General features: G+C 39.6%; 1 protein-coding gene across 1 annotated transcript; it reads left to right on the top strand.

Annotated features, from left to right (window-relative positions):
• Positions 1-110: 110 nt before the first annotated feature.
• Positions 111-11,663, top strand: LOC133690155 (FIP1[V]-like protein). Its single transcript, XM_062110371.1, has 9 exons — positions 111-1,009; positions 3,049-3,290; positions 5,129-5,255; positions 5,329-5,397; positions 5,525-5,662; positions 6,140-6,241; positions 6,351-6,685; positions 7,953-9,618; positions 10,548-11,663. The coding sequence occupies exons 1-9, from the start codon at positions 245-247 to the stop codon at positions 11,130-11,132; spliced, it is 4,029 nt and encodes a 1,342-aa protein (XP_061966355.1). The 5' UTR covers positions 111-244; the 3' UTR covers positions 11,133-11,663.
• Positions 11,664-12,036: the final 373 nt, after the last annotated feature.

Genomic DNA, 12,036 nt, shown 5'->3' with positions numbered 1-12,036 from the left:
CCAATAACTCGGCTTGATCAAAACTCTAATTGATCCATTAAGTGCCTGACCCAAACCAAAGGAAGCTGCCGGGGCTCGTAACTACGACCCAAACCAACCGCCTCTCGCCATTCTCATTACTTCACAAATAAAACACGAAACAAACACGTCCCCCGAACCTCAAAACCCTTTGTCTCGCTAGCTTTCTTCTCTTTACTTCTCTCTGAAAAACCAAGAACTCTCTCTATCACTCTCTCTCTCTACGATGGAAGACGACGACGAATTTGGAGATCTCTACACTGACGTCTTACGTCCATTCTCTTCATCCTCATCCTCTACTCCGCAACCAACACAACCTCTCTCTGCACCCTCTTCTCTCCACCGTCCGATCGATATCAACGACGCCGTCAAAGACGACGATGACGAGATCCTCCACGGCAATCCTCCTGATCCATCCAATCGAAACTCTATTCAAATTACCTCTTATTCAGCTCCTCGAATTAGGGTTTTGGGAGATGCAGAATCGCCTATTAAAGGATCCATTGGCGAGGACACAGAGGTCAGTTTTGATATCGAGGAGGTCAATACTGGGATTCTTGAAGATTCGGGCCCGATTATCCCTGGATTGATGGAAGATGATTCTAGAAAGAGGGAAGCTTCTGCTGAGATCAGTGGCGGTGGTGGCGATTGGCAAGACGAGGAGGAGAGTGATAGCGAGGATGATTTGCAAATAGTGTTGAATGATAACACTCATCCTGGCGGGACCATGGGAATTGATAGAGAGATCGGTGATGATGACGAGGATGGGGACCCGCTTGTGATTGTCGCTGATGGAGATGGACCGAATCAAGCGATAGAGGAGCAGGATTGGGGTGGCGGTGAGGATGGGGTTGCGGCTGCAGGAGGTGGGGCAGAAGGCGAGAGGAAAGAAGTAGGAGAAGCGGTGGGGAAAGGAAATGCAGTGGTCGGACCGAAGATTGGGTATAGCAATCATGTGTATCATCATCATCCGTTTCATTCTCAGTTTAAGGTCAGTGTTGTAGTTGTTGATGTTCTATGTTGAGCTTTAAAAGAAAGAAAGAAAGAAAGAAAGAAAAGCAAGTCAGGGCTTTTGTAACTATTGTACATATGATATGAGTGGGTTTTATAGTTCCTTTTCTTATAAATGTATGATTACTTGAAAAAGTTGAATGAAAATTCTTAAATTTCCTTGATTATGCTCATGAATTTTATGTGCTTTTTTCATCGTATTGCTTCTTCTAGATACATTATCTGGCTTCAAGGTTCAAAATTTCCTAAATACTGTAAGCCACCGAGGATTAATTGGTTTGCAAAATTTCATTCACCTCAATTGTTGATATTTCTCGAACGAGCTTTGGTGTCTGGGAAGCATGTATTTGTGGAGAATTTTTTAGTCAATTGTTAAACATGTTTCTCTTGGGTGAAACAGCCGTGGGATTTTCATAAAGTAAGCACTTGGGTAGATTCCTAGTTGTTATGCAAATATGAAAATTTGAAAAGCTTTTCTAATTGTAAGTACTTTTCCTTGGATTCTCCTGCAATGACATTATTGCTCGGGAACAGATGCAATGGACAACGATGCTAGCACCAAGATTACATCCTGTGGAATTTTTTGGCATGCCAACAAACTTTGGCATTGGTTCCTCTTAGATTTCGTGATTGTCATTTTACCTCCCCTGCTCAAGTTTAGCCTTTGATTATGAAGGGCTCCTTTGCTCCACCATGTCAGAATGCCCTGCAGTCAGCATTTTTTCTCTGTGGGTCACAATAACAATCTTTGGCCTTTGCAATCATCAGTTTAAATAGGTGGATATTGTGAGGATGAAAATGACGATCAAGATATCTTTGTTGTTGATGCATGGGGAGCTGTTATAGCTAGGCATGTCTCTCCATGCTCAAATGTGTCAATTAAGTTCATGGTTGTTGTAATCTTTATCTGGGTTGACCTATTGCATTTGTATAATAGGGGTAATGCTGTGGTAGGAACAGCCGAGAAGGTAAATAATTGCTTGAGATGCTTGGTAAAATTTGCTCCATTTTCTTATGGCCAAGAAGATGTGCATGTAATTTTGCAAACAAATGGCCTGCAGCCCATTATTTATGTCTTGATAGTCCCCAAAAAAATTATTTAAGTGAACATCTTCCCTGGTATATTAGAGGTAGTAAGTAGTATTATTTGATGCACCCTACAATGACATAGGATATGCTTATCTTTCTCCTGGTATTATTTGCTTCAGATAGCCATGAACTATACTGAGCTAAACTCATTTATTCCTCTTCATTCATTGAATTGTCCAACTCAAAATCTACAACTAGTTAATTCCATTGACATGTTACTTTTTGGAATTGGAATCCATATGTTTGAGATGCCTTTCCATTGAACCTTCATAATAATTTTTCTTTTGGTTGAAAACTTGTAATAGCCCCAGTGGTCAAATTGATATGTGGTTTCTGGCCTGGTCTTTTTGAAACTATCCTTACTGTCTTTGCTCTTATTGCTCACTTCCTCCTTGGCACCCAGCTGTAAAGTTCCTTTCCATACCTTGAGTCTCACCATCTTGCCTGTCTCTTTGTGCAATTTTTTTTTTTCATTTTCTTGCCAAGGGAACACGTCATAGGGAAAATTATAACTTCTTTGTTGTTGCAGATTCTATCTTGGGCTTGAACTTCATATATTCTAAAGCTGAATAGGTTGACCTTTTCCCATGTTTTGATTTGGGCCAATTCTGTTGTTTGTTGCTAGCATGATGAAAAGTAGCCTTAATTTTGATATGCATGTTCCTAAATTGGAAGCTTAATTTTGATGAGCCATGCTTAACTTATGCCAGCTTGTAGTTTCTCCGTGCAAATAAGAATCATTGTTGCAAGTTAATTGTGTATGTAGAGTTCTCTTCACCTGCAATTGTTCGGTGCCACTGGCTTACTTTTGTTTTTAATTTGGTGCCAATGGCTTTTCATTTATTTTTACTTTTTAATTTGATGGGCTAGCCTCTTATTTTCATTTCATCTCCCTGTCAACATTATGGCTTATTTTTTGTTGGAATGCAGTATGTAAGACCTGGTGCAGCACCGATGCCTGCAGCTACTAGTGTTGGTCCCGGAGGAACTCCAGGTCAAGTCCGTCCTCCTATGAACATGGGTGCTATAGCTGGTCGAGGTAGAGGTGACTGGCGACCAGTAGGAATAAAAGGTGCCCCTCAAAAGAACTTTCATCCAGGATTTGGGGGGTCTGCTTGGGGTGCAGGGAGGGGTTTTGGCAGTGGAATGGAATTCACGCTTCCTTCCCACAAGTAATTTTCACTTAAATTCATCAACTGGTTTTTTCTCTCACTGAGTTTCATTACATTATTTTGTTTTTATCAATTATCTTGCATTTAAGTTGTTTGTAAATTATTTACATCATTAGCTGGATTTTTACAATGTCACAGCTAGTTTTTTTGGTCAATGGTCCTGTGACATTCTATAAAAGTTGTTGACACTATGTGTGTGTGTGTGTGTGTTTGAGGCTCCAAGCATCTGAATTTGACTTAATCAAATATATTTGAATATGATGCTCACTGTCTCTCCGTTGAGTTGAAATTTAATTTCTAAACTATGCTGGGTGTTCAAGATCTTAGCTGTATATTCTTAGGGTTTCATGCTTTTCTTTCATCTTTGTTGTCTGCATCTTTCTCTCTCTTACCTGCATATGTGGATAACACATGCAATGCTATGGACCCATGGCCAAAAGAAAAGCGCTAAGCCAAGAAACTTTCTTGCTCTTAATCTTTTTGGGGGTATCAATTCTTTCATCTTCTCTCCCTCCCTCCCTCTCCCTCTCTGTGTGTGTGTGTGTAGAAATTCTCTTTTCTCTCTAATCATTATAGTAGGAGAAGCATATATATGTGCTGTTGCTTCATTGTCTGTTACCATGTTTCATTGGGTGTTCTGGCTGACTTGCTATTTGCTAGAGAGGCTCAAAATCTCATGTTACAAGAGTAATAAATGACAAGTTCATCAACAATAGATCAAAACCTTCCATCTTTACATGATTCCATGTTTGGTAATATTTAGGGTTACACCATCATTGATTTTCTTGAATCATCCTCATGCTATAGATTCTACCTTGGGTTTGGATTAGATGTATGTGTTCTTAAAGCCTTTGTAAAAGAGTACTTTAGATGATTTGATTTTAGAATCTTTTCCATTTCCTTAAGTTCATTAAATAAGGTGAGATGCAGCAAGCTCTAAGGCATTCCTGAATTAAATGAAAGTATGAGATAGATTTAGGGTTCTCATATGAGACCTGTCATGGGTGGCGGATGGGATCAGCCATCAAGGGGAGCTTCTCCATTTCAAAACAGCCTGTAGTTTTTCCTGCATGCTCTCTTCTGGATCAACTATGATCCTGATGATATTTCTCAAATATGGTGGAAATTGAACTTGAGATCCACCACCTTGCAGGAGACACAGAGCCTGTTGAGATGGTACAAAATGCAGGTGCTGTTTCCATAGCCTAAAAGGCTGTTGACGTTGCCCTTCCTAAAAATTATATGAATAAAAGCAATTTTTTTTTTAGTACGGCTCCATTAAGGTTGCATATATGAGCCCTTTTCCTACATTTATGTGTTGTGTGGAATACCATTATCTGTGTAACATATTAATTTTAAATCTGTACTTTGGTCAATCCATATTCAATAATTAGATAGATTTATAAAGCAGATGCTTCTTGGAAATGGGAAATATGTACCCCACCCCTCTGAGACTTGACATCTTCTGATTGCCATCTGTGCATGTACTGTACCATCTGACCTTCTACCTCAGCAAGCTGTTTGTTTGGTTTATAATCGCATAAACTCCTATATGGAATAATCACTACACAATCATCCTGCTCTTCAATCTTCACCTTATACACTGTTTAATCCCAGGCCTTGTCATGCTGATGTCTTTATCTAGTGAGTTGAAATTAACTATAGTTGTTAGGTGATACCCAAACTTTTGTGTTTGCATGTCACATAAATCCTTTTGTTTGGTCTTTAATTTGTGAGCTGTCCATTTTAGTATGGGACTACCATGCATTGTCCAATTGAGCTATGTGGTTTGACCTGACTCCTGATGAATGATTATCAATCCTCAATATTATTTTCAGGACCATATTTGATTTTGACATTGATGGCTTTGAGGAAAAGCCATGGAAATATCCTGGCGTGGACATATCGGACTACTTCAACTTTGGTTTGAATGAGGAGAGCTGGAAAGATTATTGCAAACAGCTGGTGAATATTGTATTTTAAATTGTATTATCTATTAGATATATGAATATGTAAGAGGATCATTTCAATTGTGCAGGAACAATATCGACTGGAGACTACAATGCAAAGCAAAATTCGTGTTTATGAAAGTGGGCGGGCAGAGCAGGTAATTGTATGCTTAGGCATCATGCATGCTATGGTTTATGGATATTCATACAGTAAAATAAATCGAATATTTCAGTTTTTACTTGGTGAAGAGGAAAGTTTCTGATTTTCTATTGAATTCACTTTAGGAATACGATCCTGATTTGCCACCAGAACTAGCAGCGGCAACAGGTTTCCATGCTCCAGCTGACAATTCAAATGCTGGAAAGTCAGACATTGGACAGAGTGATTTGGCTAAAGGATCTGCTCGTATGCGGCCACCAATAGTATGCTTTGACTTCCATTCTCTTCTACATGTTTAGCATAAAATTTGACCATTATTTTTTCATAATCAGAGACAAAAATCCATGTCTTTTTGAGAAGGCTCTCTTGTATAATTCATCTACTGCCTGCAACTTAAACATATCCGTTCTTGTTGCATAGCCAGGAATGGCCCTTCCTTATTGTCCAAATCATTCAAACATGGTTTTCTATTTTTCCTAGTGGGACACTCTGTCTGTTAAGACTTAGGATTTTCACTAGGAGGTCTCAGATTCAAACCTTGGGAGTGATGGCATGGAGTGTGGATTTAGGGATCGGAGGAGGGCTACTCTTATTGTGTAGTCCAAGGCCCATTGGCCTCCCAATGAACCAAAAAAACACGGTTTTCTATAAAAATGTTTTAAAGATGTCAGATTCTCTACATTTATCATTGGTTCCGTGTTGCTTTGAGGACTCAATGGTTTACTTTATTTGCTTTTTAGCCAACTGGAAGAGCAATACAAGTTGAAACTGGTTATGGTGAACGCATCCCCTCCATTGAAGGTCGAGCTCCTCGACTTCGTGATTCTGATGCCATCATAGAGGTAAATAAACATTTTTCTTTAATTGCACTGATATAGCCATATTCATTTGATTGATATCTGCGCAGTACATATGCAGTGTAGATTAACTAAAAGTTTCTTTGATGAATAGATTGTCTGCCAGGGCTCTCTAGATGATTCCCCCCCAAGAGATGGTGTCCAGGATGGAGCACACAATGATACTCAAAAAGATGACTTTAAAGTGAGCGATGCATCTGAAGATGACATGGAACAGACAGAGAATGAATATGCTGTTGGTTTTCCACAGGCCTACAATGGTCGAAAGGGTGGGAGGAGAACACCTTACATGAATTCTGCCCACAACATGTCTGAGGGAGATGTTTTGCCCTTCCATCCCAAAGCACCAGCTCCATACCACCAGACTGGTTCTAGGGGTCACCCTCCTTCCTACCGTGGTAGGGACTCTGGCACCGCTCATGAGGAAAGGTATGAAATAAGGCTTACCATAGTCAATTACGCTATTATGGCAATGCAGGACAGGTTCGAGGAACATGCATTTGTTTGTTCTGTGATGGGCTAGGGTTGTTAAATTGGGAAATTTAGGGTTTCGGATTGATGCAGAATGTATAAATTGTTTTAAGGTTTTGCAAGTGGTTGGACAACAATGAAGTTTGGTGACAAAATGTTGACAAATTGAAAAAAAAAATGGAGAAGAATAAGTATGGTGGTTAAATGTTGAAGATTTAGGTTTTCTTTTGAGTGGTTTAATGGGTATTGAGTTGAGAAAGAGTTGGGGTAAAAAAGTGAAAATTAGGGCTGTGCTGGCATAATGGTTGATAGTGGCTACTGGAGGATACTTTGGGGGCTGTAGAATAATTATGCAACATTTAGAGAAGAAGAATAAGTGTTCAAAACAAAATGAGAGAATTCTTATAGAAATGCCTTTAACTAAACCAAATACTCTTGATACTTCCTGTGCCGCTTTATTCAATTTGGATAGAGCTAATATGCCAGCATCTGCTTATTTTCTCTCTTTTTATGAATCTTTTTGTATTTCAGATATCAATTGATAGGCATTTGACATTTGAAAGCATCTGAAAGAGATGATAATCTTGATGAGCACCTTACAGGAGGAGATTCTAGAGAATATACTTAGGATGCCATAAATAGTGGGTAGGGATGCACAACCTCCGGAGGTTCTTATGTGTATATCAATTTTCACAAGAGTGAAATTTGGCCACCTTTCATATGCTTCACTGAAGCATGGTCAGAGGATTCTAAAAGATCATCAAAATAGTGAATTATAGATTAAATGTAGACTGAGTTGTGGATAACTGTAAACTGAGTTAATGATTTCTTAGGAGAGAAACTAGAGGTATGCACATTTCTATGTTCAGTTATAATTACACTCTTGTGTGATACTGCTGGCTATAGTGTTTTACTTGTCAATCTGAAAACTCACATTTGTCCGCCCCTGAATTTGGAGTACTTAATGGACCCATGGATATTTTCATCTTTAACCTATTCAGTTATAAATTGTGATGAGATAGTTTTTTTTGTTTATTAGAGAATTTATTTTAAGCTGTAAATCTTGTGTTTAGCAGGCCATAGGCTGTTGCCATAGTGAATGCTTGATGGATCAAGAATTCATTAGTCGTAGTTTTCTTTTAGTTTTGATATTGATTTAGTCTTCACTTGTTAAAACTGCACCTGAACTACTGAAAAAATTCTAACTCTTTCCTCTTCTTCACAGGCGGATGCAGGGAAGATCATGTGATAGTTCTCCTCATTTAACTCCTAGTCAAAACTCACGAGACAAGAAATTTCTTGATGATGTGGAGGAAGAATCAACTGAAAGTATGGACGCTAAACTCAGTCCACGGATATCATCTCCTATCACAGTTCGAGATGCAAGAGAGTTGAGTTCTGAGGAAAAAGATGATGTTGAGCCTTTGCAAGCTGAGGGAAGCTCTAGATTGGGAAGGGATGAAATGACTGAGAATGAAGAAACCACTAATGATAAGGATGGAAATGTGCACCATTCTACAAGGAAACAAAAGGTAAGTTCTCATGTCGAACAGCCTGCATTGCAACAGCTTGATGATGAGGAAGACTCAAAGGCTGCAAGAAGCAGTGAAAATAGCAAAGCAAGATCAGGCAGTAGCAAAGATTATCAGAAATGGCAAGATGGTGTTGAGGAGGAAGTTGTTCAAGATAGACGTTCTACACGCTCAGGGAGCATCAGACGGCACCTTGATGAAAATGAACAGAATTTTCAAAGAAAGGATCGTGATGTGAGAAGAGAGATGGAAAGAAATCGTGGTGTGATAAGAGGGAGGGAGGATTCTTATCCTCATAGAGACCTGGATCCTAGCTTGCCCCATCATTTGCATACGAAGCATGAGAGCTATGATAAGCGAAAGGAGCATGAAAATCCAGATATCTCTTGGCAACAAAGAGATGAAGATCCACATAGCAGAAAACATAGAACTGAAGACAGGAAGAGGGAACACGGAGATGAAATGGGATCAAGGCACCGGGGTAAGATTCAGGAGACTGAGAGGAGTGACAAAGGTGAACATCTTCATTCAAGGAAACAGTTAGAGAATGGCAGCTACAGGATCCATCATGATAAGGATGGCAGTTCACGGCACAGGGAAAGAGATGACAATTTGAAGAGTAGGTTTGAAATGGTAGATGACTACCATAGCAAAAGGAGGAAAGATGAAGAATATGTGAAAAGAGAATATGCTGATAAGGAGGAGATACTGCATGGCCACAGAGAAAATACCAGTCGACGAAGGCACGAAAGAGATGATCAGCAAAGGATTAGAGACAATCTTGATGGTTATCACTCTGTTAAGCATAAAGACGAGGTCTGGCTCCAAAGAGAGAGGGGTGAGAGGCAGAGGGAGAGGGAGAGGGAGAGGGAGAGGGAGGAGTTATATAGGGTAAAACAATCCAGTGAAGAAAATTTACCAAAACGAGAGAGAGAAGAAGGACGAGCATCTGCAAGGAGTGGGCGTGTTGTGGATGACAAAGCATGGGCTGGCCATGCTTGGGGGAAAGATGAATATAAAGTTTCTGATAAAGAGTACCAACTTAAAGATACAGTTCGAATCAGTGAACACCAGAAGAGAAGGGACCGAATGGAGGATGAAAGTCTTTCACATCATAGGGGACGTGATGATGTTTATGCACGAGGAAATCAGTTTAGTAATGAAGAGAGAAGATCCAGGCAGGAAAGGTCAAGCTCTCGTGTTGATCGCACTGGAGATACTTCTGTTAGCCAAAGGGTGCATGAGAAGAAGCATAAAGAAAACCCAAGGAAGAATAAAGAATCTGATGGTGGAGATCATGGCACTTGGGGCCCTTCCAAAAGAAACCAAGACAACCTGAATGGTCACAGTGATGAAACGGTAAGTTCCATGCTTAGCTCTAGAAAATAGAACTTAAGGAATACCCTCCTCAAGGCAGATAATTGATAAATGAAGTAACATATAAAACTGTCTTTGATAGAAGAAAACTGTATTAGTGGAAGGTAAAACAGAACATAAATACAAGGATGCATCCTCCTAATGACAAAACTAAGCTAGCAGAAAGCAACTGGGAGATATCCAAACAGAAAAGCCCTGAAATTAAAAATGCACAACAGCTGCTGAATAGCTACCAATTCTCTAATCTGCTTTATCTCCAACTGCCAAACTACCCCATAGATACCGCACATCCACAACATTTTCTCATCCTTTCATTTCCTAAACCCTTCAGGTGGATCCGAATGACTCCACCCTCCATGCCACAGAACCATGCAAAAAAAAAAGGTATAGTCTTCCTGTTACTGAAGTACATCATACCCGCTCAAGGAGATAAAAGCCTTGTGAGGTCTTCTCACTTTAAGCAAGTCTGATAAAATCTGAACTGATATTCAACATGATGCAGAGCTCACTTTAAGATATGTGTTATATAGTCTCTCACCTTCAGTATCTAATACTACCAATGACAGGTACGGTGGAGATCTAGGTACTTGGGCAGGCAGTGCTGCAAATTCCTAGGGTTATGCTTAGGAATGCCTAGCCATTTTGATTGTTAAGATTTCTTGAAATTAGTTCACAATGGTGGGCTACATTCAGATTTGATTTTCTTTATGGAAACTTTTTTACTGTTAAGATTTCTTGAAGTTACATCGAGAGCATAGATGGGGTGTGGTCATTAATTTGAAAATCAAGTTTTCATTCATGTACTCTTTCCCTTGGCAACTCATTTGGTTGTCAACTAGTTGACCACTTGCTGATTAATTTAGAAAGTGCCTTGAACTGAGCTGGTGCTGTTCATCTTTTACTTTTTCTAGGTTTTAAAACGCTCTCGTGAGCCAGGAAGCAGAGAGGCTGAGATCTTGATGCAATTGAACTCTTCCAAAAGACTCAAGAAAAATGCTTCCTCGGATGATGAACAACAAGATTCCAGGAGAGGACGCTCAAAATTGGAGCGTTGGACAAGCCATAAAGAGAGGGATTACAATATCAGCAAGGCATCAGCTTCCTTGAAGTTTAAAGAGACTGATAGGAATAACAATGGTGGATCTTTACAAGGCAGTAAACTTTCTGATGAACCCCCTAAGAAAGTTGAGACTGTTGAGAAGCAGGCAAAAATCGAGACTGTTGAGAAGCATTGCACAGGTGAAGAGAAAGATGTTGCTGATGCAGAGAATAAGGATACTGATACAAAGCCATCGGAGGACCGGCACTTGGACACGGTTGAGAAGTTGAAGAAGCGGAGTGAGAGGTTCAAGCTTCCAATGCCAAGTGAGAAAGATGCCTTCTCAGTAAAAAAGATGGAGAGCGAGGCAGTGCCTTCTGTCAAACCTGAGACTCCTGCAGATTCAGAGATTAAACCAGAGCGGCCTCCTCGAAAACGAAGGTGGATCAGCAATTGAAAGCGAAGTTGAGAATACATGTTCAAGTGCATTGCTCTATTGATTTTGAGAGCCTTGTTCCTGTCATACGCCAGTGATTTAAGATGGCTTCCAGGGATGGGCATGTACCTCTGCGACAGTGATAAAATCTTGTAACCATGTTGTTTCCATACTTATTTAATATCTATGTGTACATACTAATAGATGTAACATTGAACTGGTCACTGATGCTGGCCCCAGAATTACATTTAGTGCCAATCTGAACTGCAGTACTCCGATTTAATCTGCGGTGGCGTGAGGGTGAAATACACGACCAACAAATGCTGTTAACAGGATAGTCCTTGAGATGAAGCACTAGTTCAAAGAAATCTGTATGGAGCACTGGTGCAATACTTTTGTATGCTGGTAGAAATTCTCATAAATGTAGATGTGGACTAGTGATATTACACGATTATCTGTATTTATCATTCCTTCCCTCTTTATTTGGGGCGGGAAGCGGGAAACAGGTGATCAGAAATCTGTTTTTGTATAAGAGGAATGAGTTTCTGGAAATGATCAGAGGAGAAAAGGAGTCCTATTAGTGGGTGTCTGTTGACCTTTTATATTTCTGATGGAGTGTTTCAGTTTTCTATATAAAGCCCTCTGCGCTGGTCTTGCGGGAATCGCTGTAGTTTAAGGCTTTAAGCAGTGTGTATATCCTAGGGGGCTTGCGCAGTGTCGTGGGTTGATTTAACTTTCTTTTTCTAATGTAAAAAAATAATGCCAAGACAATGATTGTGTTTCTAAGAACATAAAAAAATAAGTTTGATTAATTTAAATAAAAAAAATACAATGATAATAAATAAACAAATAAAAAATTAACAGCATAGAAAATGTTAAAAAAACTTGACCTGAGTTTATTTGGGTTAGCATATTATATCTGCGA

Source organism: Populus nigra, chromosome 3 (genome assembly GCF_951802175.1).
Source record: "Populus nigra chromosome 3, ddPopNigr1.1, whole genome shotgun sequence".
Lineage (NCBI taxonomy): Eukaryota > Viridiplantae > Streptophyta > Magnoliopsida > Malpighiales > Salicaceae > Populus > Populus nigra.
Note: the sequence above shows the minus strand (reverse complement) of the source record. Positions and strands in the feature narration are given on the sequence as shown.

What these genes read in the sequence shown, in the direction of transcription:
- LOC133690155 (XM_062110371.1), top strand. Translation starts at nt 245, where the DNA reads ATGGAAGACGACGACGAATTTGGAGATCTCTACACTGACGTCTTACGT. An exon ending in AAAGTGGGCGGGCAGAGCAG is followed by an intron (nt 5,398 to 5,524) that starts GTAATTGTATGC and finishes AATTCACTTTAG; the next exon opens with GAATACGATCCTGATTTGCC. An exon ending in CTCGTATGCGGCCACCAATA is followed by an intron (nt 5,663 to 6,139) that starts GTATGCTTTGAC and finishes TTTGCTTTTTAG; the next exon opens with CCAACTGGAAGAGCAATACA.